At 44.1% G+C, this 26,757-nt stretch overlaps 3 protein-coding genes across 3 annotated transcripts in view; all 3 read right to left on the reverse strand.

The window, feature by feature from the left end:
* LOC309550245 (uncharacterized protein) overlaps positions 1-26,757 on the reverse strand; it is a gene marked incomplete at its 3' end in the record, with an annotated part of 2,091,994 nt that overhangs the window by 1,048,889 nt on the left and 1,016,348 nt on the right.
* LOC309548863 (uncharacterized protein) lies at positions 541-21,965 on the reverse strand (the record flags this gene model as incomplete). The annotated part of the gene is made up of 3 exons (XM_082248794.1): positions 541-1,354; positions 16,329-17,883; positions 21,896-21,965. The coding sequence occupies 3 exons, from the start codon at positions 21,963-21,965 to the stop codon at positions 541-543; spliced, it is 2,439 nt and encodes an 812-aa protein (XP_082104920.1).
* The window catches only part of LOC309548864 (uncharacterized protein), a gene marked incomplete at its 3' end in the record, with an annotated part of 187,250 nt that continues 185,156 nt past the window's right edge, over positions 24,664-26,757 (reverse strand). The window contains exon 8 of the mRNA XM_082248795.1: positions 24,664-24,758. Within this exon, the coding sequence (XP_082104921.1) occupies positions 24,664-24,758 (95 nt within the window). The remainder of the gene's footprint in view (positions 24,759-26,757) is intronic.

Genomic DNA, 26,757 nt, shown 5'->3' on the forward strand with positions numbered 1-26,757 from the left:
CGCGCCCACAAATGAAAACGGCGTTCAAACCACACATGTGAGGTATCGCCGCAATCGCCAGAGTGAGAGAAATAATCAAATAAAAAGATCTCCTCTGTAACTCTAAACTGGTAACTGCTTAAAATTTCTAAAGTGTCGTCTATGGAGATTTTTATGTACCGTAGTTTGTCGTCATTCTGCGGGTGTGCACAATTTTATACCGGAACACGTTAGGTATCTATTTACTCGGCGTGACATCATCTTTCACATTATACAAAAAAATTGGGATAACTTTACTGTTATTTTTAAATGCGGTGAAATGTATTTATTCCAAAAAAAATGGCGTTGGAAAGACCGCTGCGCAAATACCGCGTGACAAAAATATTTTGCAAAGACCGCAATTTTATTCTCCAGAGTCTTTACTAAAATATATATATATATATATAATGTTTGGGGGTTCCAAGTCATTTTCTAGCTATAATATTAATTTTAACATGTAAACCACGTGTCAGAAATGGGCTCAGTCCTTAAGGGGTTAGAATATTTCCCGCACTCTGAACATTAATAGGGAAGCTCACCTGTGTGTAATCTCTGATGGCGAAGAAGGTGTCCTTTACGATTAAAACATTTCCCGCACTCTGAACATGAATAGGGACGCTCACCTGTGTGTATTCTCTGATGGCTAAGAAGGGTTCCTTTTTTATTAAAACATTTCCCGCACTCTGAACATGAATAGGGACGCTCACCTGTGTGTATTCTCCAATGGCTAAGAAGGGTTCCTTTTTTATTAAAACATTTCCCGCACTCTGAACATGAATAGGGATGCTCACCTGTGTGTATTCTCTGATGGCTAATAAGGCTGTTTTTGTGTTTAAAACATTTCCCGCACTCTGAACATGAATAGGGAACCTCAGCTGTGTGTGTTCTCTGATGCGTAAGAAGGACTCCTTTATCCTTAAAACATTTCCCGCACTCTGAACATGAATAGGGGCGCTCACCTGTGTGTATTCTCTGATGCCTAATAAGGACTCCTTTGTCACTAAAACATTTCCCGCACTCTGAACATAAATAGGGATGCTCACCTGTGTGTATTCTCTGATGGCGAAGAAGGTTTCTTTTTTCACTAAAACATTTCCCGCACTCTGAACATGAATAGGGACGCTCACCTGTGTGTATTCTCTGATGGCTAAGGAGGTGTCCTTTATTATTAAAACATTTCCCGCACTCTGAACATGAATTGGGACGCTCACCTGTGTGTATTCTCTGATGGCTAAGAAGGTTTCTTTTTTGACTAAAACATTTCCCACACTCAGAACATGAATAGGGACGCTCACCTGTGTGAGTTCTCTGGTGCTGAAGAAGGTAACCTTTTTGACTAAAACATTTCCCGCACTCTGAACATGACAATGAATTCTCTCCTGTATGGTATAAAGAAGATTCCCTGAGATGAGATGGTTTCCCGCACCCGTCGGCACTGTCAGATATTAGAGGACTATGTGAAGTATCAGGAGATTCCAATGATCTCCTCCAATGGTGAGGTCTGTCATGTATATTATGAGGAACGGGATTTACTTCTGGAGAAGATGCCATGTCATTATCTTCTGTAGTCACATCTTCCTCCGATGTCCTTCTATTCCCACCACAGAGTCCGTCTGTCAGAAGACAAGAAAAATTACCAAGAGTTTTCCACACTCATATACACTGCTCAACACTTTATAATCAGAGTATAGCATCAAGTCAGGGAAACTCCTGGGATATTCATTTGGTCAGTCAAGTAGCAGAGGGGGTTGTTACCAACAGGTGCACTAGATGGGCAACAATAAGACGACCTCCAAAACAGGAATGGTTTTACAAGTGGAGGCCACTGACATTTTCCCTTCTCCTCTTTTCTGAGTGTTTGTCACTAGTTTTGCATTTGGCTGGGGTCAGTGTCACTACTGGTAGCATGAGGCCATACCTGAACCCTATAGAGGCTGCACAGGCAGTCCAACTCCTCCAGGATGGCACATCAATACCTCCCATTGCCAGAAGGTTTGCTGTGTCTCCCAGCACAGTCTCAGGAGCATGGAGGAGATTCCAGGAGACAGGCAGTTACTCTAGGAGAGCTGGACAGGGCCGTAGAAGGTCCTTAACCCATCAGCAGGACCGGTATCTGCTCCTTTGTGCAAGGAGGAACGGGATGAGCACTGCCAGAGCCCTACAAAATGACCTCCAGCAGGACACTGGTGTGAATGTCTCTGACCAAACAATCAGAAACAGACTTCATGAGGGTGGCCTGAGGGCCCGACGTCCTCTAGTGGGCGCTGTGCTCACTGCCCGGCACTGTGGAGCTCGATTGGCATTTACCATTGAACACCAGAATTGGCAGCTCCACCACTGGCACCCTGTGCTTTTCACAGATGAGAGCAGGTTCACCCTGAGCACATGTGACAGACGTGAAAGGGTCTGGAGAAGCCGTGGAGAACATTATGCTGCCTGTAACATCGTTCAGCATGGAGGGACGCACAGACCTCTACAGGCTAGACAATGGCACCCTGACTGCCATTAGGTATTGGGATGAAATCCTTGGACCCATTGTCAGACCCTATGCTGGTGCAGTGGGTCCTGGGTTCCTCCTGGTGCACAACAATTCCCGGCCTCATGTGGAGAGAGTATGCAGCCAGTTCCTGGAGGATGAAGGAATTGACACCATTGAATGGTCCCCACACTCGCCTGACCTGAATCCAATAGAACACCTCTGGGACATTCTGTTTCAGTCCATCCGATGCCACCAGGTTGTACCTCAGTCTGTTCAGGAGCTCAGTGATGTCCTGGTCCAGATCTTGGAGGAAATACCCCAGGACACCATCCATGGTCTCATTAGGAGCATGCCCCAACGTTGTCAGGCATGCATACAAGCATGTGGGGGTCATACACACTACTGAGGACCATTCTGAGGTCCTGCAATGACATTTCACCAAAATGGACTCGCCTGCTGCATCATTTTTTCACTTTGATTTTCGGGGTATCTTTGAGTTCAGCCCTCTGTAGGGTGATAATTTTCATTTCCATCAAACGATGTGGCATCCTTTCCTTCCTAACACATTACCCAGTCCATACCAGTATAGATCCTAGCACATTACCCAGTCCATACCAGTATAGACCCTAACACATTACCCAGTCCATACCAGTATAGATCCTAACACATTACCCGGTCCATACCAGTATAGATCCTAACACATGACCCAGTCCATACCAGTATAGATCCTAACACATTACCCAGTCCATACCAGTATAGATCCTAACGCATTACCCAGTCCATACCAGTATAGATCCTAACACATTACCCAGTCCATACCAGTATAGATCCTAACGCATTACCCAGTCCATACCAGTATAGATCCTAATACATTACCCAGTCCATACTAGTATAGATCCTAACACATTACCCAGTCCATACCAGTATAGATCCTAACGCATTACCCAGTCCATACCTGTATAGATCCTTACACATTACCCAGTCCATACCAGTATAGATTCTAACGCATTACCCTGTCCATACCAGTATAGATCCTAACACATTACCCAGTCCATACCAGTATAGATCCTAACGCATTACCCAGTCCATACCTGTATAGATCCTTACACATTACCCAGTCCATACCAGTATAGATCGTAACGCATTACCCTGTCCATACCGGTATAGATCCTAACACATTACCCAGTCCATACCAGTATAGATTCTAACGCATTACCCTGTCCATACCAGTATCTAGGTCCTGAATCTAGGGAAGCAACTGGCAACACTGAAAAGAATCTCCATACTGAAGGAGAGCTGGGAACGTACCCATCAGGTACAGGCAGGGGCCAGCACAGAGGAGGGCAGAGATACAAGGGTGAAGGCATCAGAGGGAGGGTAGAAGAGAACAAGGCACTTGTCATAATCTCACCACATAAGGCCGGCACTGTCATGCACCTGGGCTGGAGCACCCCAATAAATACGTCCCGTTGTGTGATGTTGGGGAATCCAGTCAGGGACAACATTGCTGGAGTAGAGCGACGCCCCTAGCTGCCAGGGGAAGAACTCCTCCAGTGGGGGCGGGAGCAAGGGAAAGGAAAGACAGGTTCTGGTGGTAAAGGACACAGAATGCAATCTGTCAAAAAGACCGTAGGTGCCGAGCTGTCTTTTTTTTTTCACTGGGTTCGGCACATCACGGATCTGTTGGACAGATTATTGGGTGGGGTTGGGGAAGACTCAGCTGTCATGGTACACGTGGGTACCAATGACAAAGTCAGAAGGAGATGGAGAGTCCTAAAAAACAATTTCAGGGACTTCAAAGTTAAGGACTAGGACCTACAAGGTAGTATTTTCAGAAATACTACCTGTACCTCGAGCCACACCAGAGAAGCAGGGGGAGATGAGGGAAGTAAACAAGTGGCTGAGGAGCTGGTGTAGTAAGGAGGGTTTTGGGTTCCTAGAGAACTGGGCTTACTTCTCAGTCGGCTACCGACTCTTTAGTAGTGACGGATTGCACCTAAATGGGGAGGGTGCAACCGTACTGGGTGAGAAGATGGCCAACAAGTTAGAGGGGCTTTTAAACTAGGTGATGGGGGAGGGTACCGATGTAGAATTAGCCAGCAGGGAGAAAGGTTCAGCGGGCACAAATGGGGACATTAGCGGTAGGGTGTGCAGAGTTCCTAAACCCAAGGTGGGTATGGGGAAAAAATCACAAGAGCAGCCTAAAAACAACATCAAATGAGGATATAGTATCAAACCGGTCAAAATTACGAGGTTTGTATACCAATGCTAGAAGCCTGGCCAACAAGATGGGAGAGTTGGAGCTGCTGATGTATGAGCATGACTAAGATTTTGTGGTGATTTTAGAGACTTGATTTGACAGCTCTCATGATTGGCTGGCGACCATTCAGGGGTACTCCCTTTATCGCAGAGATAGAGAAGGTAAAAAAGGGGGAGGGGTATGTCTATATATATAGAACAGTATACAGGTAAATATGAGGGACGATATTAATAATGGAGCTATGGATGAGGTAGAATTCCTATAGGTAGAACTTTAAAGGGAAGGCACTATGGGGAAAGTAATATTGGGTGTATGCTATAGGCCCCCCAACCAGAGGGAGGAGGGGGAGGCGGACCTCCTTTCACAGATTGGATTGGCAGCAAGGATGGGAAATGTCATTATAATGTGGGACTTTAATTATCCAGGTATAGACTGCGCAGAAGGAACCGCACATTCATCCAAGGCTCGGCAGTTCTTAAATGTTTTGCAGGACAATTTCATGGGTCAGATGGTGAATGCACCGACAAGAAACAATGCTGTACTTGACCTACTGATTACCAACAATACAGACCTGATCACGGATATAGAAATACGGGCCAAATTAGGAAACAGTGACCATAGGTCAATTGGTTTCAGTATTATTCATAGTAATAGGAAACACAAGGGTAATATAAGGACACTGAATTTCAAAAGAGCCAATTTCCCTAAACTGCGCTCTTTGCTAGAAAATATCAAATGGGATAGAACCCTGGGAACAAAGAACACGGAGGAAAAAGGGGAGTGCTTCAAGAGCATACTAAACAAAGGGATTGGCCAGTGCATTCCAAAAGGGAATACATTTAAAAGAGCAAAAATAAACCCAGGGTGGCTAAACTCCAACATAAAAATGCATATTAATACTAAAGAAAAGGCCTTCAAAAAATACAAGGCTGAGGGGTCATTGGCAGCATTCCAACATTACAAAGAGTGCAATAAGAAATGTAAAGGCAAAATCAAAGCAGCTAAAATAGAACACGAGAGACATATAGCGGAAGAGAGTAAAAAAAAAAAAAAAAACAAGAAATTCTTTAAGTATATAAATAGTAAGAAAGCGAGACCAGAACACATTGGCCCCATAAAAGACAGCAAAGAGAATCTGGCCACAGAGGACAGAGAGAAAGCGGAAGTGCTAAATAATTTTTTCTCTTCAGTCTTCACAAAAGAATCGGGGGGCTACACTAACCCAGCTTGTAATGCTAAATGAAATAATACACCTCAGGAAATACCGCCATGGCTAACAGAAGATAGACTTAGAACTAAACTAGAGAAACTTAACATAAATAAATCACCAGGACCGGATGGCTTGCAACCGAGGGTTCATAAAGAGCTCAGCCAGGTGATAACCAGACCGTTATTCTTGATTTTTAAGGGTAGTCTACAGACGGGTATGGTGCCAGCTGATTGGAAAAAAGCCAACGTGGTACCAATATTTAAAAAATGTCCGAGATATATCCCGGGTAACTATAGACCGGTCAGCCTAACATCAGTAGTCTGCAAGATTTTGGAGGGGATGTTAAGGGACCACATACAAGACTTTAGTAATGAAAACGGTATCAGTAGTAGTAATCAGCATGGATTCATGAAAAATCGTTCTTGCCAAACCAATCTATTAACCTTCTATGATGAAGTGAGTTGCCATCTAGGTAAAGGAAGGCCTGTGGATGAGGTGTATCTGGATAAAGGAAGGTCTGTGGATGTGGTGTATCTGGATAAAGGAAGGCCTGTGGATGTGGTGTATCTGGACTTTGCAAAGGCATTTGACACAGTTCCCCACAAATGCTTACTGTACAAACTAAGGTACCTAGGTATGGACCATAGGGTGAGTACCTGAATAGAGAACTGGCTCTAGGGGAGAGTCCAGAGGGTGGTGATAAATAGGAAGTACTTGGGAGGGTGTGGAAAGTGGGGTCCCCCAAGGATCTGTCCTGGGACCAATCCTGTTTAATTTATTAATAAACGACCTAGAGGAGGGGATATCTAGCACAATCTTTGTATTTGCGGATGATACTAAACTAAGCAGGCCAAATTCTTCTATGCCGGATGTGGTAACCTTACAAATGGACCTGAACAAAATAATGGGGGGGCAACTACATGGCAGATGGCAGTGGCCATTTACTAAAACTAGAGGGAAAACGGTTTAACCTTAAAATACGTAAGGGGTTCTTTACTGTCAGAGCAGTGGGGATGTGAAGTTCTCTTCCACAAGCAGTGGTATCAGCGGGGAGCATCGATAGTTTCAAAAAACTATTAGATGGGCACCTTAAAGACCACAACATACAGGGGTATACAATGTACGGTTAACCTAAAACACACACACACATCATAGGTTGAACTGGATGGATTGATGTCTTTTTTCATCCTCACCAACTATGTAACAGTATAGATCCTAATACATTACCCAGTCCATACCAGTATAGATGCTAACACATTACCCAGTCCATACCAGTATAGATCCTAATACATTACCCAGTCCATACCAGTATAGATGCTAACACATTACCCAGTCTATACCAGTATAGATGCTAACACATTACCCAGTCTATACCAGTATAGATCCTAATACATTACCCAGTCCATACCAGTATAGATGCTAACACATTACCCAGTCTATACCAGTATATATCCTAACACATTACCCAGTCCATACCAGTATAAATATCCAGCATGATATTTTTCCCGATTGAGATCTGATGTGTTTTCAAAGTGTTCCTTTCATTCTTTGGAGCAGTGTATGTTGGTTGAGCATTTCAAAGTGTAAAAGAGATCTGTGGTGGAACTGGGTGCAATCACAACACCAAACTATGACAACTAACCAGATCAATGATACCACCCAACCAAACATCACTAAGTAAGCTTTAACCCATTCTTCCATAATTACCTGAGCTGATATCTGGAGAAGTTTCTTCCTCTTTAACTGCGTCCATCATCCCAACCTCCTCTGTAAAATGCTGATCACCCCTCACATACGTCTTTTCCTTTATAACCTCAATTTGTACATTTATCAGATCTTCATCCTAAACCAACAAAATGGCAGAAATAATAATAAATGTAAACAAAAAAATTATAATAGAAGAATGATATCTCTTAGGGCTTGGGATCACTTTCCTACATTCTCATTCCCATCTACCTGATGATGGTGATGGATGGTGTGACCTTCCTGTGTGGAATCCTGGGAATACGGAGGACGGGGACATCTCTCTGGTGCATTTCTGTAACTGGATGATTCCACCATGGTGTCCTGGTACTGCTTTCTGTGACCATTTGGAAACTCTGCCTCCTCCATTACAAAATCCTCATCATCCTCCTCTTTTATTTCTTCTTTAATGTTGACCTGTGTGGAATCCCGGGAATACAGAGGACGGGGACATCTCTCTGGTGGGTTCCTGGTATTAGGTGGCTCCATCATATCCTTGTGTCCTTCTGAAAACTCCTCCATCACTCCATACTCCTCATCCTCCTCTTTATACTCTTCTTTAACAACAATATTATAATCACAGAGGTTTCCACTCTGAATATATAATAAAACATTCATTGTAACAAACACACTTGTGTATAAATCATAACTATCAGTAATTGTTCCTCATCTACCTGATGATGGTGAGGGATGGTGTGACCTTCCTGTGTGGAATCCCAGGAATACAGAGGACGGGGACATCTCTCTGGTGGGTTCCCATTACTGGATCCATCTGTAGGAAACACACACACTGACTGAATACATTGTTTCTATGTGTTTATCAGATGATGGGGGATCTAGGTGGATCCTCCGTACTGCTCTCTCCTTAAAGGCCCGTACACACGTACCGATCGTCGGCATACAAACGTCGGTGGACGAAGGATCTGCCGATTGTACGCGTGTTAGTATGGTGCCTCCGACAGATGTCTGCGCACAATCCGCGGACAAAAGTCTTTCTTGCAAACATGAAAATTTTTGTATGCCGACACCAGAACGGACGATTGTTCGCCTGTCAGTACACAATTCGGCCGACAGACCGCAGATTTGCAAGACTGGGCATGCTCAGAAAATAGAAAACACAGGGAAAGTTAACCATTACATGACATCACTTCTGCAGTCGGCGGACAAAATTCTTGTGCTGTCCTTGTGCTGTCTTTGCACTTTTCAGCAGACACCGACATCCCGGGGAGAAAAGAGGAACATTTGTAAGCCGACCATCGGTACGTGTGTACGGGCCTTTACAATAAAGTCTCCTCTTACCCGGTGATGTGAGGGGTGGCTGATTCTCCATCATGACGTCTTTGTAGAAGTGGATCTACAGATCCTCAAACATCAATCCATATACCCAAACAGTTTTTGTATTTAGCGGCCATCACTCACCTGTGCTGATATCTGGAGAAGATTCCTCCTCTTTAACTTTGTCCATCATCCCAACCTCTTCCCTGAACTGCTGATCACCCATCACATACGTCTCTTCTTCCTCTTTAATCTCATCTTTTATATCTATCAGATTTTCATTCTAAACAAAAAAAATAGCAGGGAATGGTTGCTTTAAAATGTGAGCACAAATAACCTTATACCTAAAAGTAGAATATATCTTCATACAGTCAGATCACTTTTATGATCTCGATATCCATCTTCACCTACCTGATGATGGTGAGGGATGGTGTGACCTTCCTGTGTGGAATCCCGGGAATACAGAGGACAGGGACATCTCTCTGGTGGGTTCTCATTACTGGATCCATCTGTAGGAAACACACACACTGACTGAATACATTGTTTCTATGTGTTTATCAGATGATGGGGGATCTAGGTGGAGCCTCCGTACTGCTCTCTCCTTTACAATAAAGTCTCCTCTTACCCGGTGATGCGAGCGGCGGCTGATTCTCCATCATGACGTCCTTGTAGAGATCCTTGTGCCCTATGAATCTTCTGAGAATCCTCCACACCTCTCTGGTCAGGTCTGTGTTTTACTAATAAAAATAAGAGTGATGTCATGTGACCTCCCAGAATCCTCCTCACCTCTCCGGTCAGGTCTGTGCTTTATTAATAGAGATAAGAGCGATATCATGAGAGACGCAAAAGAAACCACGGTGGCAGCATTGGGTCTAAGTGAAAAGTGGGTGACAGAAGCATCAAATATGGGGTGTGAGGAGTGGAGATCTGCAATGTTGAATAAGGGAATGAGGAGTGGGGGACAACAGTGTCAGTGGGGGTTGTGGAATATAGGTGAGCAGTGTGGGAAGGGGGGTGAGTAGAGGGGAACAACAGTGTTGGATGAGGGATGAGAAGTAGGGAACAGGGGTGATAGATGGGGGTAAGGAATGGGGGACAGCGGTGTCAGATGGGGGGTGAGGAGTGGGGGACAGCGGTGTTAGATGGGGGTGAGGAATGGTGGACAGCAGTGATAGATGGGGGTGAGGAGTGGGGGACAGCGGTGTTAGATGGGGGGTGAGGAGTGGGGGCCCAGTTGGTGATGGGGTAGAGGACGGGATTAATGTTAGTAGTGACAAGGTAGGAAACCTGCTGAATATTTCCAGAGGTGAGTGTCGGGGTCAACCCGAGCTCTGCCTCTTCCCCAGATAGATTATGAGTACCTCGGCTCTGCCTGGTGAGGGCGCTACAGGAGAGCTGGAGGAAGTTTTGGTGCTCATCCTACTTATGTGATTTCACCGGGGGACTGCAATCTGATTCTCAGTGTTATGCGTTCCTCTGTTTCTGTTCCCCCGACATAAAACTGAAGGAGAACATTTCATTTATGTAATTAAATATTATATATAGAAAATAATATCTTATTACCTCCTCTGCTGCCACTTCCAGCTACATCTCCTCTCTACTTTCTCCCGACTCGCCTCTGAAATTCCTTTTTATAGCTGACATCACTTCCTGTCAGTATCTTACATTACTTCCTGTCAGTATCTTACATCACTTCCTGTCTGTGCGTTCTATCTGAGAGAAGTCAGGTCACCACCTTGTGGACCATATTGTAAGGTGACCAGATTTTTAAAATGAAAACCGGGGACATTTTTTTTTGGCAAACTATTTTATAAGCATATTTTCTTGAAATGATCTATGCGTTGTATGTGGGATGTGTTTATGGAATGATTGTATGATATATATGTTATTTCTCACATTTCATCCATGAGAAAAAAAAAAGATAAAGATACTTTTTAGAATTTTTGGGATAGGGCTACCAAATGTTAGGAAGATAAGATAGAGGAAAAACTTGGAGGGGGGGATGGGGCGGCTAAATTCAAATCCAATCCGGGCAGGAGTGATGATGTCACCCTCTCTGCAAAAGGTAAGAAATACTGCAGAGCTGCAATGTACAAATAGTGGTGAATCACCCAATATATAATCATAATAAAATGTAAAATATGCACATGAATTGTACTATTTAGTATGATTATATAGGGGGGTCACAACTATTTGCACATTGCAGCTCTGCAATATTTCTTACCTTTTGCAGAGAGGGTGACACCATCACTACTATATTGTAATACATTGGTGGATTTGCACAGGATATTCATTTATAGGTTTTACCATTATAAGTCCATTTGTAGAATTGTATTGCTGAAGTGTAGGGCAGTGCTGCATTTTTTGTTTTTTATTGTTGCGCGTTAGATGAGGGAACCAGCTAACAAGATTCTCTTATTGCTTTTGGGATTTTTTTTAGTTGCATGGTAGTAGTTTTACTTGATTTGTTATGTCCCCTGTGGACAGGTAACCAGTGGCCCTGCATATTGGTGGTCAGTGTACCCCCTGTATGCTGGCAGTCAGTGTGCCCCCTGTATGCTGGTGGTCAGTGTGCCCCTGTATGATGGTGGTCAATGTACCCCCTGTATGCTGGAGGTCAGTGTTCGCCGTGTATGCTGGTGGTCAGTGTGCCCCTGTATGCTGGTGGTCAGTGTGCCCCCTGTATGCTGGTGGTCAGTGTGCCCCTGTATGATGGTGGTCAGTGTACCCCCTGTATGCTGGAGGTCAGTGTTCCCCCTGTATGCTGGTGGTCAGTGTGCCACTGTATGCTGGAGGTCAGTGTGCCCCTGTATGCTGGAGGTTAGTGTGCTCCTGTATGCTGGCGGTCAGTATGCCCCCTGTATGCTGGCGGTCAGTGTGCCCCCTGTATGCTGGCAGTCAGTGTGCCACTGTATGTTGGAGGTCAGTGTGCCCCCTGTATGCTGGTGGTCAGTGTGCCCCCTGTATGCTGGTGGTCAGTGTGTCCCCTGTATGCTAGTGGTCAGTGTGCCCCTGTACTGTATACTGGTGGTCAGTGTGCCTCCTGTATGCTGGTGGTCAGTGTGCCCCCTGTATGCTGGTGGTCAGTGTGCCCCCTGTATGCTGGCGGTCAGTGTACCCCTTTATGCTGGTGGTCAGTGTGCCCCTTTATGCTGGTGTTCAGTGTGCCCCCTGTATGCTGGTGGTCAGTGTGCCCCCTGTATGCTGATGGTCAGTGTACCCCTGTATGCTGGTGGTCAGTGTGCCTCCTGTATGCTGGTGGTCAGTGTGCCCCTGTATCCTGGTGGCCAGTGTGCCCCCTGTATGCTGGTGGTCAGTGTGCCCCCTGTATGCTGGAGGTCAGTGTGCCCCTGTATGCTGATGGTCAGTGTGCCCCCTGTATGCTAGCGGTCAGTGTGCCCCTGTATGCTGGTGGTCAGTGTGCCCCCTGTATGCTGGTTGTCAGTGTGCCCCTGTATGCTGGTGCTACATGCAGGGTGCATGAGGATTCTACATACTGGAAGATACTATGCACAGGGTGAAGGAGGATGCCACGTACAGGGTGAAGGAGGATGCCACATGCAGGGTTCAGGAGGAAGACAGGAGTTCAATTGTACAAGACACAGAGGAGTCAATGGACCCTTCTGAGGAGTGTGAGGAGTCTCAACCTAGTTGTAGCTCTCAAGGGTTGGAAAGTGAATCTGAACCCAGAGATGGTTCGTTAAGGCTACGAAGGGAAATACACCCGCCAAAGAGACTGACGTATGATACCCTAGGAGAGAGTTATGAAGACCAAATTGTAATGCCCCAACGCCCCACACAAGTAACTGCCTCTTCTGTTGGGATTCCCAAGGAAGACAATCTTATTCCACCCGCTGACACTATTAGGTTGGCCACTGATTTCTTGTTGGCCTATTGTGAGAGTGACTCAGACCTTTCTAGTAATTTGTATAGTCAGCTGTTCCAAGGTGCATTTATTGACCAGTTGTCAGCTGCTATTAGTTCCACACAAAACTGCTGTTAGTTTTAATTCTGTGGTACTTTATATCTCAATGGAGTCTCCCACTTAGGAGTCCCATCATCTTTGGGGACCAAAGACATTCAAGTGGGGGGAGGATGTAGCCAAGTGAAGAAATCGTTACCAGCATAGTTAAGGCTTATATACTGTTCAGTCAGTGCGGAGTCAGATGTTCGCTCTCTTGCCTCGGGGACCGCGTGCGGTGTGGATGTGCCGGAGAACCGCTGTGGAGAGCAGAGCGAATAGAGGCTGTGGCCTAGTGCGGAGACACCTTGGAGAGGTGGCGGATGTCACAGAGGAGTGACTGATTTAGAGCGGAGACACCTTGGAGAGGTGGCGGACGTTACAGAGAGGTGACCAGCCTGGTGCGGAGGACTGTCGGAGAGCAGTGTAAGAGGATTGGGTGAGAGATACCTAATTGTAGTGAGCACAGCAGCTCACGGACACAGTGAAAGGGCCAGTGACGCAGCAGAGACACAGAGAGGACTTTAATGTAGTGGAGCGGATGCCATGGGACACTCCTGATCTTTCATATTGCTTGGCGAACCGGGAGGCCTCATCTGTGCACATACAGTGGTTTATACTGACTTCATTTTAAACAGAGCCTGGATTACAAATACCCCTTTTTCTCTTTGGATTACAAATATCATTCACGGAATGATTAGAGCTCCTACTGCTGATGAAGATTAGCAAGGCCATGCCCAGGAAGAGACTAATTTAATTCATAGGAAAGGGGGCCCCCTATAGGTGATAGAGTGCACTCTTTCAGGTTATATTTAAGATTGATATGGATTCTCTTGAGATATATCCATGCAGCTGAGTTAGTCAGATCTGTTTTATCTACAGTTAATATAGAGTCAAACGTCTGATTTGTCACTCTCACACATTTATAAGAGGAATTGAATCATTATTATATTCATATTCTTCTTCGGTTAGATATTGTTATATCTAGTTGTAGCTGACATTATTGGCGTATGAGATTCTGAGTCTTGGGCAAATCAGTGATTCTGGGACTTTAGGATTCAGAATCTCACTTTGATTCCTTACACTCATATTTCCTGCTGTGTTGAAACTATATCTGTTCTTTTCCTTAAGTCAGTAAACTGATATATTGTTATTCAAGTGTCATTGTTGTTTCTCTGAACTAACATGTCAGAACCCATAGTGTCAAGCGGGTTGGAGGTGCCTCAGGGTCAAGGGATTGTGGAGGAAATGAACATACTCAGCAGCCCCTGTGGGGGACGCGCTACATATATATATATAATCTCTGTGCGCCAGTATCTCCTTATTCCATTAGCAGAAACACAGGATCTCCATCTTCCCTACTAACAGAACGGCGATCTGCTCTGTTTACATTGGCAGACAACTGTTCTGCCTCTCTCAGGAATGATTGCTGGGTACCGACGGACACCGTGTCCGCCGGATCCGCTGATTGGCTCCCGGGCACCAACGGCATGTGTGCACGCCCCAGACCCGGAGAAGCAGATGACGGACAGGTAGGTGATTTTGCGCAGAATAGCTGCCCTACCGCAGTACATGTATGTGGGGCAGTCAAAGAAAAAAGTCTCCCTGATAAAGAGAGAGGTTAGGATTTGGTGGATTACATGCGGAACTCCTGGACCCAGCTGAGGACATTTAGGGCCTTAAGATTGAAGATGTGGTGGATGTCTCCTTTTGGTTTGGGAACTGTGGACAGAGTAGAACTCCTGGAACTCTTCTGGCCTTAGCTCAGTAAGATAGAGTTTGGAAGACTAATGTCATAGACAGGTTGCCAAAAAGTTTAGGGCTTTAGAAAGGGCCTCCAATGGCTGTCAATGTGGTGCCTTCTCCACTCTCCATCTCACTAATAAAACCCCAATGGATGACTCTCTATGAACTGATCACATTCCAATCACCGATCATCTAATCATTGGTAAAAAAGAAGACTCGGCACAGAATATTGTACGAAGAGTTTTTATTGGACAAGATCAGAATAAGCGATTACCACACAGTAATGATATGAATAAAATAAAGCTTAAATCTTTTATAATAGAATTAACAAATGTGTCAAATGTATTAATAATCATACATTGGTTGGACCAATAAAAAGCCGGCTACTTCAATAAATCTAAAGGAGCAAAAAAATTAAGCAACCAATCATCAGGTATGCATTCTTGACCGTGATGCGATTGAGGACCCTATAATCAATGCAAGGTCTCAACTCCCCCCCTTCTAAGAAGGTTCACCAGTGAAAGATAAATCCTGATTGGCTGCTGTGGGTTAATGCATGTTACAGTGATCTTTTTCCATCCAGTGGGTTAGATCTATATACATATTTATAAGTAGAACACAAAAAGAATGTATTGTCAGAATTGTTTGTCTGCTGCCCCATGTATTGTCATGAATGCCCACTTGTTGCCCCCATGTATTACCAACAGGTGCGCACACCGTGGTGAAGAAGCACGATATTACGTGTGAAACGCGTCCACCTTTCTGTATCCCGTATTGACTGTCTGTAATAAATATCATCCCTATAACCTGTTGGAGTGCCACCATTTTCATTGGTTTTATGCCCCATATATTGTCAGGATTGCCCACTTATTATCCCATGTATTGTGCGGATTGCCCACCTGCTGCCCCATGTTTTATCTTAATTGCTCAGTTGTTGCCCCATGTATTGTCATGGTTTCCCGCTTGTTGTCTCATGTGGGGAGGGATCGGAAAAGGTAGACAGTTGAGTCATTATTTTACCACCCCCCTTAAGCTTAAATGGCAGCCGGATGGGGCAGTACACATGGCACTGCAATTTGCGGCTGCTGCAAACCTCACACCCCCCGGTCACATTGGGCAATGCTATTCAACTGAATGGGGTTGTGCCGCAACAGCCCCGATGCATACGGTTGCGGCGTACTGGCGTGGGCTTTTACAGGGTTAGCATAAGGGCTCCCAGCTGCCTGCCAACCCCACAGCGGGTCAGAGGGCGATGCGGGTGTAAACCAACCCCGAGTGGACTGTGGTGGTTTCACATTTGTTTATGGACTAAACAGTTCCACCCGTTACAATCCAGCGTCCATTTCCCGTAGTACCAGCAGGGGGTGCACTCTGATGTTTCATTATATTTCCTTTATTTTTAAACATTTCCCGCACTCTGAACATGAAATAGGACGCTCGCCCGTATGAACTTTCTGGTTTCTAAGAAATAAACCTTTGTTTGGAAAACATTTCCCGCACTCGTAACATTAAAAAGGGCGCTCACCTGTGTGTAAGTAGGTGTTTTTTCTTACTTAAACATTTCCCACACTCTGCACAAGATTAGAGACCCTCGCCTGTATGAACTTTCCAGTGTCTAACAAGTAAACATTTGAACGCAAAACATTTCCCGCACTCTGAACATGAATAGGGACGCTCACCTGTGTGTATTCTCTTATGTGTAAGAAGGTGTCTTTTATGAGTAAAACATTTCCCACACTCTGAACATGAATAGGGACGCTCCCCTGTGTGTATTCTCTGATGCCCAAGAAGGCTTCCTTTATCCTTAAAACATTTCCCGCACTCTGAACATGAATACGGACGCTCCCATGTGTGTATTCTCTGATGGCTAAGAAGGTTTCTTTTATTTTTAAAACATTTCCCGCACTCTGAACATGAATAGGGACGCTCATCTGTGTGTATTCTCTGATGGCTAAGAAGGGTTCCTTTTTGATTGAAACATTTCCCGCACTCTGAACATGAATAGGGACGCTCCCCTGTGTGTATTCTCTGATGCCCAAGAAGGATTCCTTTTTCCCTAAAACATTTCCCGCACTCTGAACATGAATACGGACGCTCCCCTGTGTGTATTCTCTGATGGCTAAGAAGGTTTCTTTTATTTTTAAAAAATTTCCCGCACTCTGAACACGAATAGGGACACTCACCTGTGTGTATTCTCTGATGGCTAAGAAGTTGTCCTTTTTGATTGAAACATTTCCCGCACTCTGAACATGAATAGGGACACTGACCTGTATGTATTCTCTGATGGCTAAGAAGGTTTCTTTTATTTTTAAAACATTTCCCGCACTCTGAACATGAATAGGGACGCTCATCTGTGTGTATTCTCTGATGGCTAAGAAGGGTTCCTTTTTGATTGAAACATTTCCCGCACTCTGAACATGAATAGGGACGCTCCCCTGTGTGTATTCTCTGATGGCTAAGAAGGCTTACTTTATGATTAAAACTTTTCCCGCACCCTGAACATGAATAGGGAAGCTCACCTGTGTGTATTCTCTGATGGCGAAGAAGGTTTCCTTTACAATTAAAACTTTTCCCGCACTCTGAACATAAATAGGGAAGCTCACCTGTGTGTATTCTCTGATGGCTAAGAAGGTTTCTTTTACGATTAAAACATTTCCCGCACTCTGAACATGAATAGGGACGCTCACCTGTGTGTATTCTCTGATGGCTAAGAAGGCTTCCTTTATTATTAAAACATTTCCCGCACTCTGAACATGAATAGGGACGCTCACCTGTGTGTATCCTCTGATGGCTAAGAAGGTTTCCTTTATTATTAAAACATTTCCCGCACTCTGAACATGAATAGGGATGCTCACCTGTGTGTATCCTCTGATGGCTAAGAAGGTGTCCTTTTTGACTGAAACATTTCCCGCACTCTGAACATGAATAGGGACACTCACCTGTGTGTATTCTCTGATGGCTAATAAGGCTTTTTTTGTGTTTAAAACATTTCCCGCACTCTGAACATGAATAGGGACGCTCCCCTGTGTGTATTCTCTGGTGCTTATGAAGGTTTCCCTTTTGACTAAAACATTTCCCACACTCTGAACATGAATAGGGACGCTCCCCTGTGTGTATTTTGTGATGGCTGAGAAGGTTTTTTTTGTGTTTAAAACATTTCCCGCACTCTGAACATGAGAATGAATTCTCTCCTGTATGGTATAAAGAAGATTCCCTGAGATGAGATGGTTTCCCGCACCCGTCGGCACTGTCAGATATTAGAGGACTATGTGAAGTATCAGGAGATTCCAATGATCTCCTCCAATGGTGAGGTCTGTCATGTATATTATGAGGAACGGGATTTACTTCTGGAGAAGATGCCATGTCATTATCTTCTGTAGTCACATCTTCCTCCGATGTCCTTCTATTCCCACCACAGAGTCCGTCTGTCAGAAGACAAGAAAAATGACCAAGAGTTTTCCACACTCATATACACTGCTCAACACTTTATAATCAGAGTATAGCATCAAGTCAGGGAAACTCCTGCTGGGATATTCATCTGGTCAGTGAAGTAGCAGAGGGGGTTGTTACCAACAGGTGCACTAGATGGGCAACAATGAGACGACCTCCAAAACAGGAATGGTTTTACAGGTGGAGGCCACTGACATTTTCCCTACTCATCTTTTCTGAGTGTTTTTTTCTTTTAAATCAGAAAAAGTTTTATTATAAAGAAAGAAAAGTCCATTCCATTCGGTACACAATATTTCCGCTTTGTACAGTCATAGACACAGCGATCGTAACCTTCATATATAGTCACTCCTGCATGTTTCCATTCACCACCTTCACTGACTCCACCCACTCCCCCAACATCTCACTGACTCCACCCACTACACCAACATCTCACTGACTCCACCCACTCCCCCAACATCTCACTGACTCCACCCACCCCCCAACATCTCACTGACTCCACCCACTCCCCCAACATCTCACTGACTCCACCCACCCCCCAACATCTCACTGACTCCACCCACTCCCCCAACATCTCACTGACTCCACCCACTCCCCCAACATCTCACTGACTCCACCCACCCCCCAACATCTCACTGACTCCACCCACTCCCCCAACATCTCACTGACTCCACCCACTCCCCCAACATCTCCTTGGCCTGCGCCTTATCCTGTTCCCTCCTGGTTATTCATTCCTAGGACTCAGCTTTTTTTTAAATTATTTTTATTGATTTTTAAACATAGAAGTAAAAATAACACAAAAAATCAGACAAGAAACAAACAAGGCAACTAAAACAACTGCCCACCCCCCCCCCCCCCCCAACCTCAGTGCAATGCTCATGTACTACAATACTTATAGGAAAATGGAAAAGGAGAACCTCCCAGGAGAACCTCAACGCGGCAGTGTATCCCCCACACAGACTCTCACCCAGGTCCATACCCCAACCTCCCCCGCCCTCTCACCACTGCTTGTCGTCTGCTAGGCATAGACTTCATTTGTTACCTCCCTAAGTATCAGGGGACCTCAACTCACCCCCCTAAGGTGACCATCACCTTCACCGGTGGCGGACCACAATCACCTCCGAGAAGAGTAGATGGCCTCTCAGTCCAACCCTGCCATATAACACATCCTCTATTCAGGTATGTGGCTTTGTAAAATGGCAGCATCGTGTTCACTGGTGACTTCCAATACTCTACCGATGGCACTTCGGTCTTCCCCCAATGCAGAAGAATAGAGTAACCGATAATAAAATTAAGTGCCATCTTCTCCACCAAACCCAGCAAACACACTGTCAGCGTCAAAGGTGCCCTCAATGTGGTCCTAGGACTAATCTTTGAAGTGTTAATTCTCGTAGACCAAGGCCAGGGGTATCCAACCACATGTCCCACAACTTTTCAAATTCACCCGGACATCCACGTCTTTTAAAGATGTAGCACCCTCCTAGTCAAGTGCTAGAAAGGGAGTATAGTTTTGGCTCTGTCTGCCTATCAGAGAAGCAGCAGGTAAATTCTATATTGCACTCTGCTTATCAGGGAGCAGGATCTGTAAGTTAGGTCTGCTCAGTGTGCCCAGTGTGTGATTCATCTGGTCTAAGGGAGTGTCCCCAGCTGATCCAATGGGGAGGCACATTGGATGCTCGAGGAAACCTGGCCAATGACACACAGGCTTTTGGTACTGTCCCAGGGATTGGCATAGACTGGTTGTCTCGGTGCATTATGGGGCAGGGTATAAAAAGCCAGGGGACATGAGGTAGAGGTCTTTTGGCAGGAAGAAAAGTCCCAGAAGGAGGGTGGTGGCTGCCTCCTCTTCTGCAGCAGTGGGTGATGGTCACAGGCAGTCAGCCTGGTAAGAGGCTTGGTGTGATGAGGCTGTGTGGGACTTACTTTATATCCTGAAACCCCACCGCAACCAATCAAAGCCAGAGTTATGGAAAACCTTCCAAACTGTGAAGGCTAATTAGAACTTTGGGCAGGCCATCTATATAGACGGAGTGGAGGTCCACCGCCCAGATGGATTTGGCCAGGCTTAGTCGATCCGTGTAAGAGACTCAGAGGGGAAAGTTGCCACATCCTGACTAGGGATGATCGAACTTTTGAAAAGTTTGGTTCGACCAGAACACCCGAGTTTCCCAAAAGTTCGGTTCGGATTCCAGAACCCCATTAAAATCAATGGGACCCGAACTTCTGGAATCAAAAAACACAATTTTGAAGCCCTGAAACCCAATAAATGCCCCTAAAAAGTGCCTAGGGTTCTCGGTCATGCCCCAGGGACTATGAATCAGGCAAAAAAAAAGTTCTTCAAAATTGTAGTTTTTGATAGAGAGCCAATTATTAAAAAAATTATTGAAAAAAAAATTAGATTTCTTTGGATTAGTGTCGGGGGGGGGGGGGGGGTGTCTAAAAAGTGTACCTGTGAAGTTTCAGCTCTGTAGCATGTCCAGAACAAGAAACAAACAGATAATTTTTCTTAGAATTTAAGTAGCGCAGGGATGGTGTTACCCTCCTTTCACACCTGGGCGTTTTTGTTTCAGGCGTTTTTTTCTTACTTCTGTATAGGGGTATATATATATATATATATATATATATATATATATATATATATATATGTATGTGTGTGTGTTTGTGTGTGTGTGTGTACAGTATATGCATATACATATATATATATATATATATATATATATATATATATATATACACACACATGGCAGAGTTCGGTCACCCTGACATGGCAGAGTCAGATCACATTAAACTACACTATGGTCACCCTGACATGGCAGAGTTCGGTCACTCTTACATGGCAGAGTCAGATCACATTAAACTACACTACGGTCAGCCTGACATGGCAGAGTCAGGACACCCTAAACTACACTACGGTCGCCCTGACACTTTTACTATCCCTACAAAAACTAGATTTTTGAATCTAACTATAGTGGTATATAGTACCCTAACTACTCTGCATATCCCTTTCCTCACACTAATAATTGCAAAATGACACTGGAGCTTTACAAGCAGCAGGAGTAACAGAAATGCTTCCACTCTATTCCACAGCCTCTGTATTACAGTGCTAGTGGTTTGGCGGGCTATGTTATATACTGGGGGGCGTATTCATTCATGATTGGCCTCTGGACCCCCTAGTCACTCCAATCGGCTTTTACTGATGTTTCTGGGCCAATCACAGGCTTTTAAAGCCCAGTTCCTGTCCCATTGCATTTTGGGCGGTTCTGGTGGCCAAATTCCGAACTTTTACCGCAAAAAGTTCGGAATTCGGCCGAATTTCGAACAGCCAATGTTCGGGTCGAACCTATGGTCGACCGGAAATGTTCGATTATCCTTAATCCTGACTACTGTTGCTAAGGACACAGGATGCTGAGTTTAGTGAGGCTGGCTAGCCTGAGTTTGCTTACTTGCTTACAGAAGAAGAATGGCTGGAGAGCCCGAATGTAAAGTGTACAGTGATGTTTCAAGTTTCATCTTTGTTGCTAGGGCCCAAGCCCTATTTCCAATACCCCTTTCCCTTCTATCCTAGCAAAAGGGATTGGGAAATCTACAATTACCACTGCTGAGTGGTTCCACTAAAGAGGGTCAACCCTCCAACTTTAAAGAAGAAGAGACCCTTGCTAAAGGAGGACTCTAGTGATACTGTAATTGTGCTAAAAAGGAGATCCTTTGGGCCATCGGGCCAGGATCATGTACCACCTCAAGTTAAAAGGAGTATACTCTTTTGGACTTTGCTGGTCGATCCCCATATGTGGCGTCCTTCCCGTTTGCTGCCGTACAGTTGGCCCATACTGCCAGTTCTTTAGCGTTCATTTTCTCCTGGGACTTCAGGTGTTCACACTGGCTTGGAGACATAGGGGGGCCTATATATACTTCACACCACGGCAAAACCCAGTATACTGGTCATATCTGACCTATTGGGACATATAAAATCATGATGTGGATCCACAATTGCGGTGAAAGAGCTTGTTTTTAACTACCCTACAGGCTTTACATTATACTGCAGGAATAACCATAACACTTCCAAATATGAACCGCCCCTGAAGAAGGAAAGTGATTTTCCGAAATATATTGGGCACAGGTTCCTGTCATCCACATGGTTATGTTTGTATTCTTGCTGGTTGTATACTGCCTGTAATGTTTTTACCGTTTACATTTATATGTTTTTCACTTTAAAATAAATGATATAATTTTTGCATACATCTTTGTGTGCCTAAAAAATCCCAAACTCAGGGGAATTTCCTGTGTAGATCTGTACTTACAGAGGAGGATGTCTCCATACTTAGCCGTGGCCTCACTTTCGCCCCATCTACTAAACCCAATCCGTTTCAGTTATTCAAGGACCTTAATAAGTTTATAAGGAATCTCACTTTAAAAAGGCACTTTTCCATTCAGTCATCTAAAAATAAGAATAAAAATGATGACAACCTAGAAACTATGGAAAGTCAGGACAATTGTCAAAAACCTGTCAATAGTGACAAAGACATTGCACTTGCCATGTTAGAAGAACTCTATATAGAGGGTTCGACATCATGGGATCTTGAAGACATGTCTGGAGACGAAGTAGTCACCTTTACTCAACATCTCATGAGTTCTCCTCCCATCAAACACACACATCTCAAACCTAAATCAGTGTTTTACCCTACTCATTCTAAAGGCCCGTGCATGGAAACATTCTATCGAATTGTCTATTCAGATTTTTTGGAAATGTGTAACAATGCACATAAAACTAGCAAACATAGTTACAATCTCACTTCAGCTGAAAATAAAGCCCTAAAAAATCTCATGTCCAACCCCCATATTATCATCAAGTCTGCAGATAAAGGAGGGAGTATTGTAGTCCAGGACAAATTAGATTACATTAGAGGCCAAGAGGTTATTGGCTGACGAGAAAACTTATGTGAAACCTAAGAATGATCCACTACCAGAGTTCACTAGGGAAGCCACAGCCATTGCCCACATGGCACACAAGAATAACATTATCTCTAAGTCTGATATGTCATTCATTATTAGAGTATTTTCAAATACCTTATTTTTACCACCTCCCTAAAGTGCATAAGTGCATCTCTAATCCTCCTGGTAGACCCATTGTGGCTGCCATGGAAAGTGTTACAAGTGGCTTCTCGCAATATGTGGACGTATTTTTGCAACCTATAGTACAGAGCCTACCTTCGTATATTAGAGATGGCATCCATCTATTAGAATCACTTGCCCCCTATTCGTGGGATCCCTCATACCTCTGGGTATCCTTGGATGTACAATCCTTATACACATCCATACCACATGAAGTTGGTATGAGAGCAATAGAATTTTACCTGGGTAAAGATCCTTTTATCAACCCCCGACAGGCAGACTTTATTACGGAGGCTACATATTTTTGTCTAACCCATAATTATTTTATGTTTAATGAGGAATATTATCTACAAACCAACGGTACAGCTATGGGGGCCAATTTTGCCCCATCGTACGCAAATCTTATGATGGGGCATTGGGAAACCCGTTATATTTGGAATAATAATCCCTTTACTCCGCATATAGTTTTCTTTGGCCGTTACATCAACGACATCCTTATCATTTGGGATGGGGATGCCTCTGTGGTCGATGAGTTCATAACCCATTGTAACAACAATGATATGGGCCTTTGCTTTACTTCTGTAGTGGATAAGGATCATCTAGCCTTCCTGGATCTGGACTTATACCATGAGAACCAGCTCTTGTTAGCAAAGAGTTATACCAAACCCACAGCTGGAAATTCTTTGCTACATTATAAAAGTTGCCACCATCCACGTTGGTTAAACAACATACCAAAAAGTCAATTCTGTAGACTAAGACATAATTGTAAAAAACTTTCCGATTATGAAGAACAAGGAAAAGCCTTAAAGAGAAAATTTGCAGATAAAGGTTATCCCCCAGACCTTGTCGAACAGTCATATTCTCAGTACATTGTGCCAGAACAAACTATGGGTAGGAAGTTTAGGGATAATGACAACAACTCACAAATGAGATTCACAACACAATTCCACAACCTCCATCGTCAGATGGAACAAGTGATGGGAAAGCATTGGCCCTTATTACTTCAGGATCCACACCTCAAAACACAGGTACCTAATAAACCCAAATTCTCATATCGCAAAGCATCGAACATCAAAGCTAAACTTGCCCCCAGTAAATTAAAAACGAAAAAATACCAGTCGCCATCTCTTTCCTTTTTCAATATGGTTGGAATGTACCAATGCCGCAAACCATTATGCCTGACATGTCAATATTTCACACATGGAAAAAAGGATTTCATGGTTAAAAGGGACCACGTATGGAATCAAGGAGTTCCATACCTGTTCCTCTGACTTCGTGGTCTATTGTGTCTATGTCTATAATGTAGTGTCCTACATTATGTAGGCAGAACTATACGTGCTCTGCGAGCCCGTTTTGGCCAACACAGGCGGTATATACAGGAGGGCAAAGACATACATAGTGTCCCTAGACACTTTTCACATCATCATGCCAAATCCACGGATGGCCTTTGTGTATGGGTGATTGAATAGATTCCAAGGAGTTTCTCTGCGGCTGAGAGGTTCAAGCGGCTCTGCCAAAGAGAAACCTATTGGATATATGCCTTAGATGTCCTCTCACCAGGAGGACTGAATGAGGAATTGGATGTTAACACCATTCTATAGGGTGTGGACCGTACTGTAAGGTTGGTTCTGCATCCCCTGCGAGCTGATGCTTGGTGTACTCATTTATAATCCACTTAAATAATATTTGGCCTATTTGGTATTTTTTATTTTATTTATGTATTTCTCTGGGAAGTATTATCCTTATATAATCAATTTCACTGATACATTAATTCCATTGATAATGTTCTATTTTTAACTTTTTTCCTTTAGATTTCATTTATTTATTTTATATTTTACTTTTTATTTAATGTTATCTTTATTTTATTTATTTATTTATTTGTTTCCCAAATCCTTTGGGGACTGTGTTTTTTGTTTTTTATTTATTTATATATACATATATATATATATATATATTTTTCATTTCACTCTTCACTCTTTATTAGTTATTACTCTTTTTCTTTCTGATTGGTTATCCATTCATATTTGTATACTTTTTATATGTGCTTTTTATATGTGCGATTTTATCATAAACACACATTATACTTGTGTGATTTTAATAATGAAATTAATTCCTGTTCCCCATCTTCTATGTATCTTTCATAATGATTGTTTTCATTCTTAATGTTTACTATGAACTATGAATAGTTTTTAATGTTTAGCACTGGCATCTGAATTTTTAGTGAGTGTAGAATGCTCCGCCCCCCCCCCCATTGTGACTAGCACAGCTAGCCTATATATGAACGCATCCTGTTCCGCATCGTCTGAAGAAGGAGCGTAGTGCGCATGCTCCGAAATGCGTTACGTCATTGATAGTGGACGAGCGGCTTACCGCCGTCCTTGGCTCGATCCGGTTCCCCCATTGGACTTCCCTGAAGTTACATCATCTCCCGGCTGCTGGTTCGGCCGGATGCGGAAGTACAACGTTATAGAAGGGATCTATGAGCCTTATGGAGAAGCCTGTGCCCTTGCTTAATGTAAGTGTGACATGTATGCTGTGCAATAAACCGTGATTGTTTTACTGAGTGACGCCTGTCTTCCATTTTTGTATGTGCCAGTGGGATTTTTGGCTTCTGCCTGCCTACAGCGCTGCCTTCCGTGACAACACTGGAATCTTGCACCATCTGGAAGTCTCCTCCTTTTCACTTTCATCCCAGTGCGGGCCCCATCCAGTCGGCACAAGCGCCCAACACATCCTCTTTTGCTTCTAGTCAAGCCTACTGGAAGTGATATCTGCCAGGATGTGTAGCTAGGGATCTTGGGTGAGAAGGTCACCTCTGAGGAGAGGGCATTCTCACTATATTAGGTAGAATGTTGTTAATATGCAAATGTTGAAAGTGCTAACCTTTAATTCTTCCTTTGCAGGCTTGCACGGGATGTCCGGGTCTGGCAAGGCCCTCCATTTTTGAAAAGTGAATGTTATAGTTAGCTAGTTAGTCAGGTTGACATGTTACCCACTCAAGCAGAGTTTTGTTTGGTGGGGGGTGCATTAAGTTGTTTTGTGAATATTTGTGCAGAATATCTATATTCTTTTACATAATTTATTATATGTACATTTGTTATTTCCCTTCCCCCCCCCTTTTCCAGGTTTGTGGGATACTCCATTTATTTTTGTAGAAAATTTTTGTAGGGGGCGGCTACCCCAGAGCCAGTGAGGACATGGCTTGTTTGGTGGGGGGTGGATGTAGCACCCTCCTAGTCAGGTGTTAGAGATTGAGTATAGTTTTGGCTCTGTCTGCCTATCAGAGGAGCAGCAGGTAAATTCTATATTGCACTCTGCTTATCAGGGAACAGGATCTGTGAGTTAGGTCTGCTCAGTGTGCCCAGTGTGTGATTCATCTGGTCTAAGGGAGTGTCCCCAGCTGATCCAATGGGGAGGCACACTGGATGCTGGAGGAAACCTGGCCAATGACACACAGGCTTTTGATACAGTCCCAAGGATTGGCACAGATGGGTTGTCTCAGTGAATTG

The sequence above is a fragment of the Pelophylax lessonae genome, assembly GCF_965119305.1.
Source record: "Pelophylax lessonae genome assembly, chromosome: 3".
In the NCBI taxonomy this organism is placed as follows: Eukaryota; Metazoa; Chordata; class Amphibia; order Anura; family Ranidae; genus Pelophylax; species Pelophylax lessonae.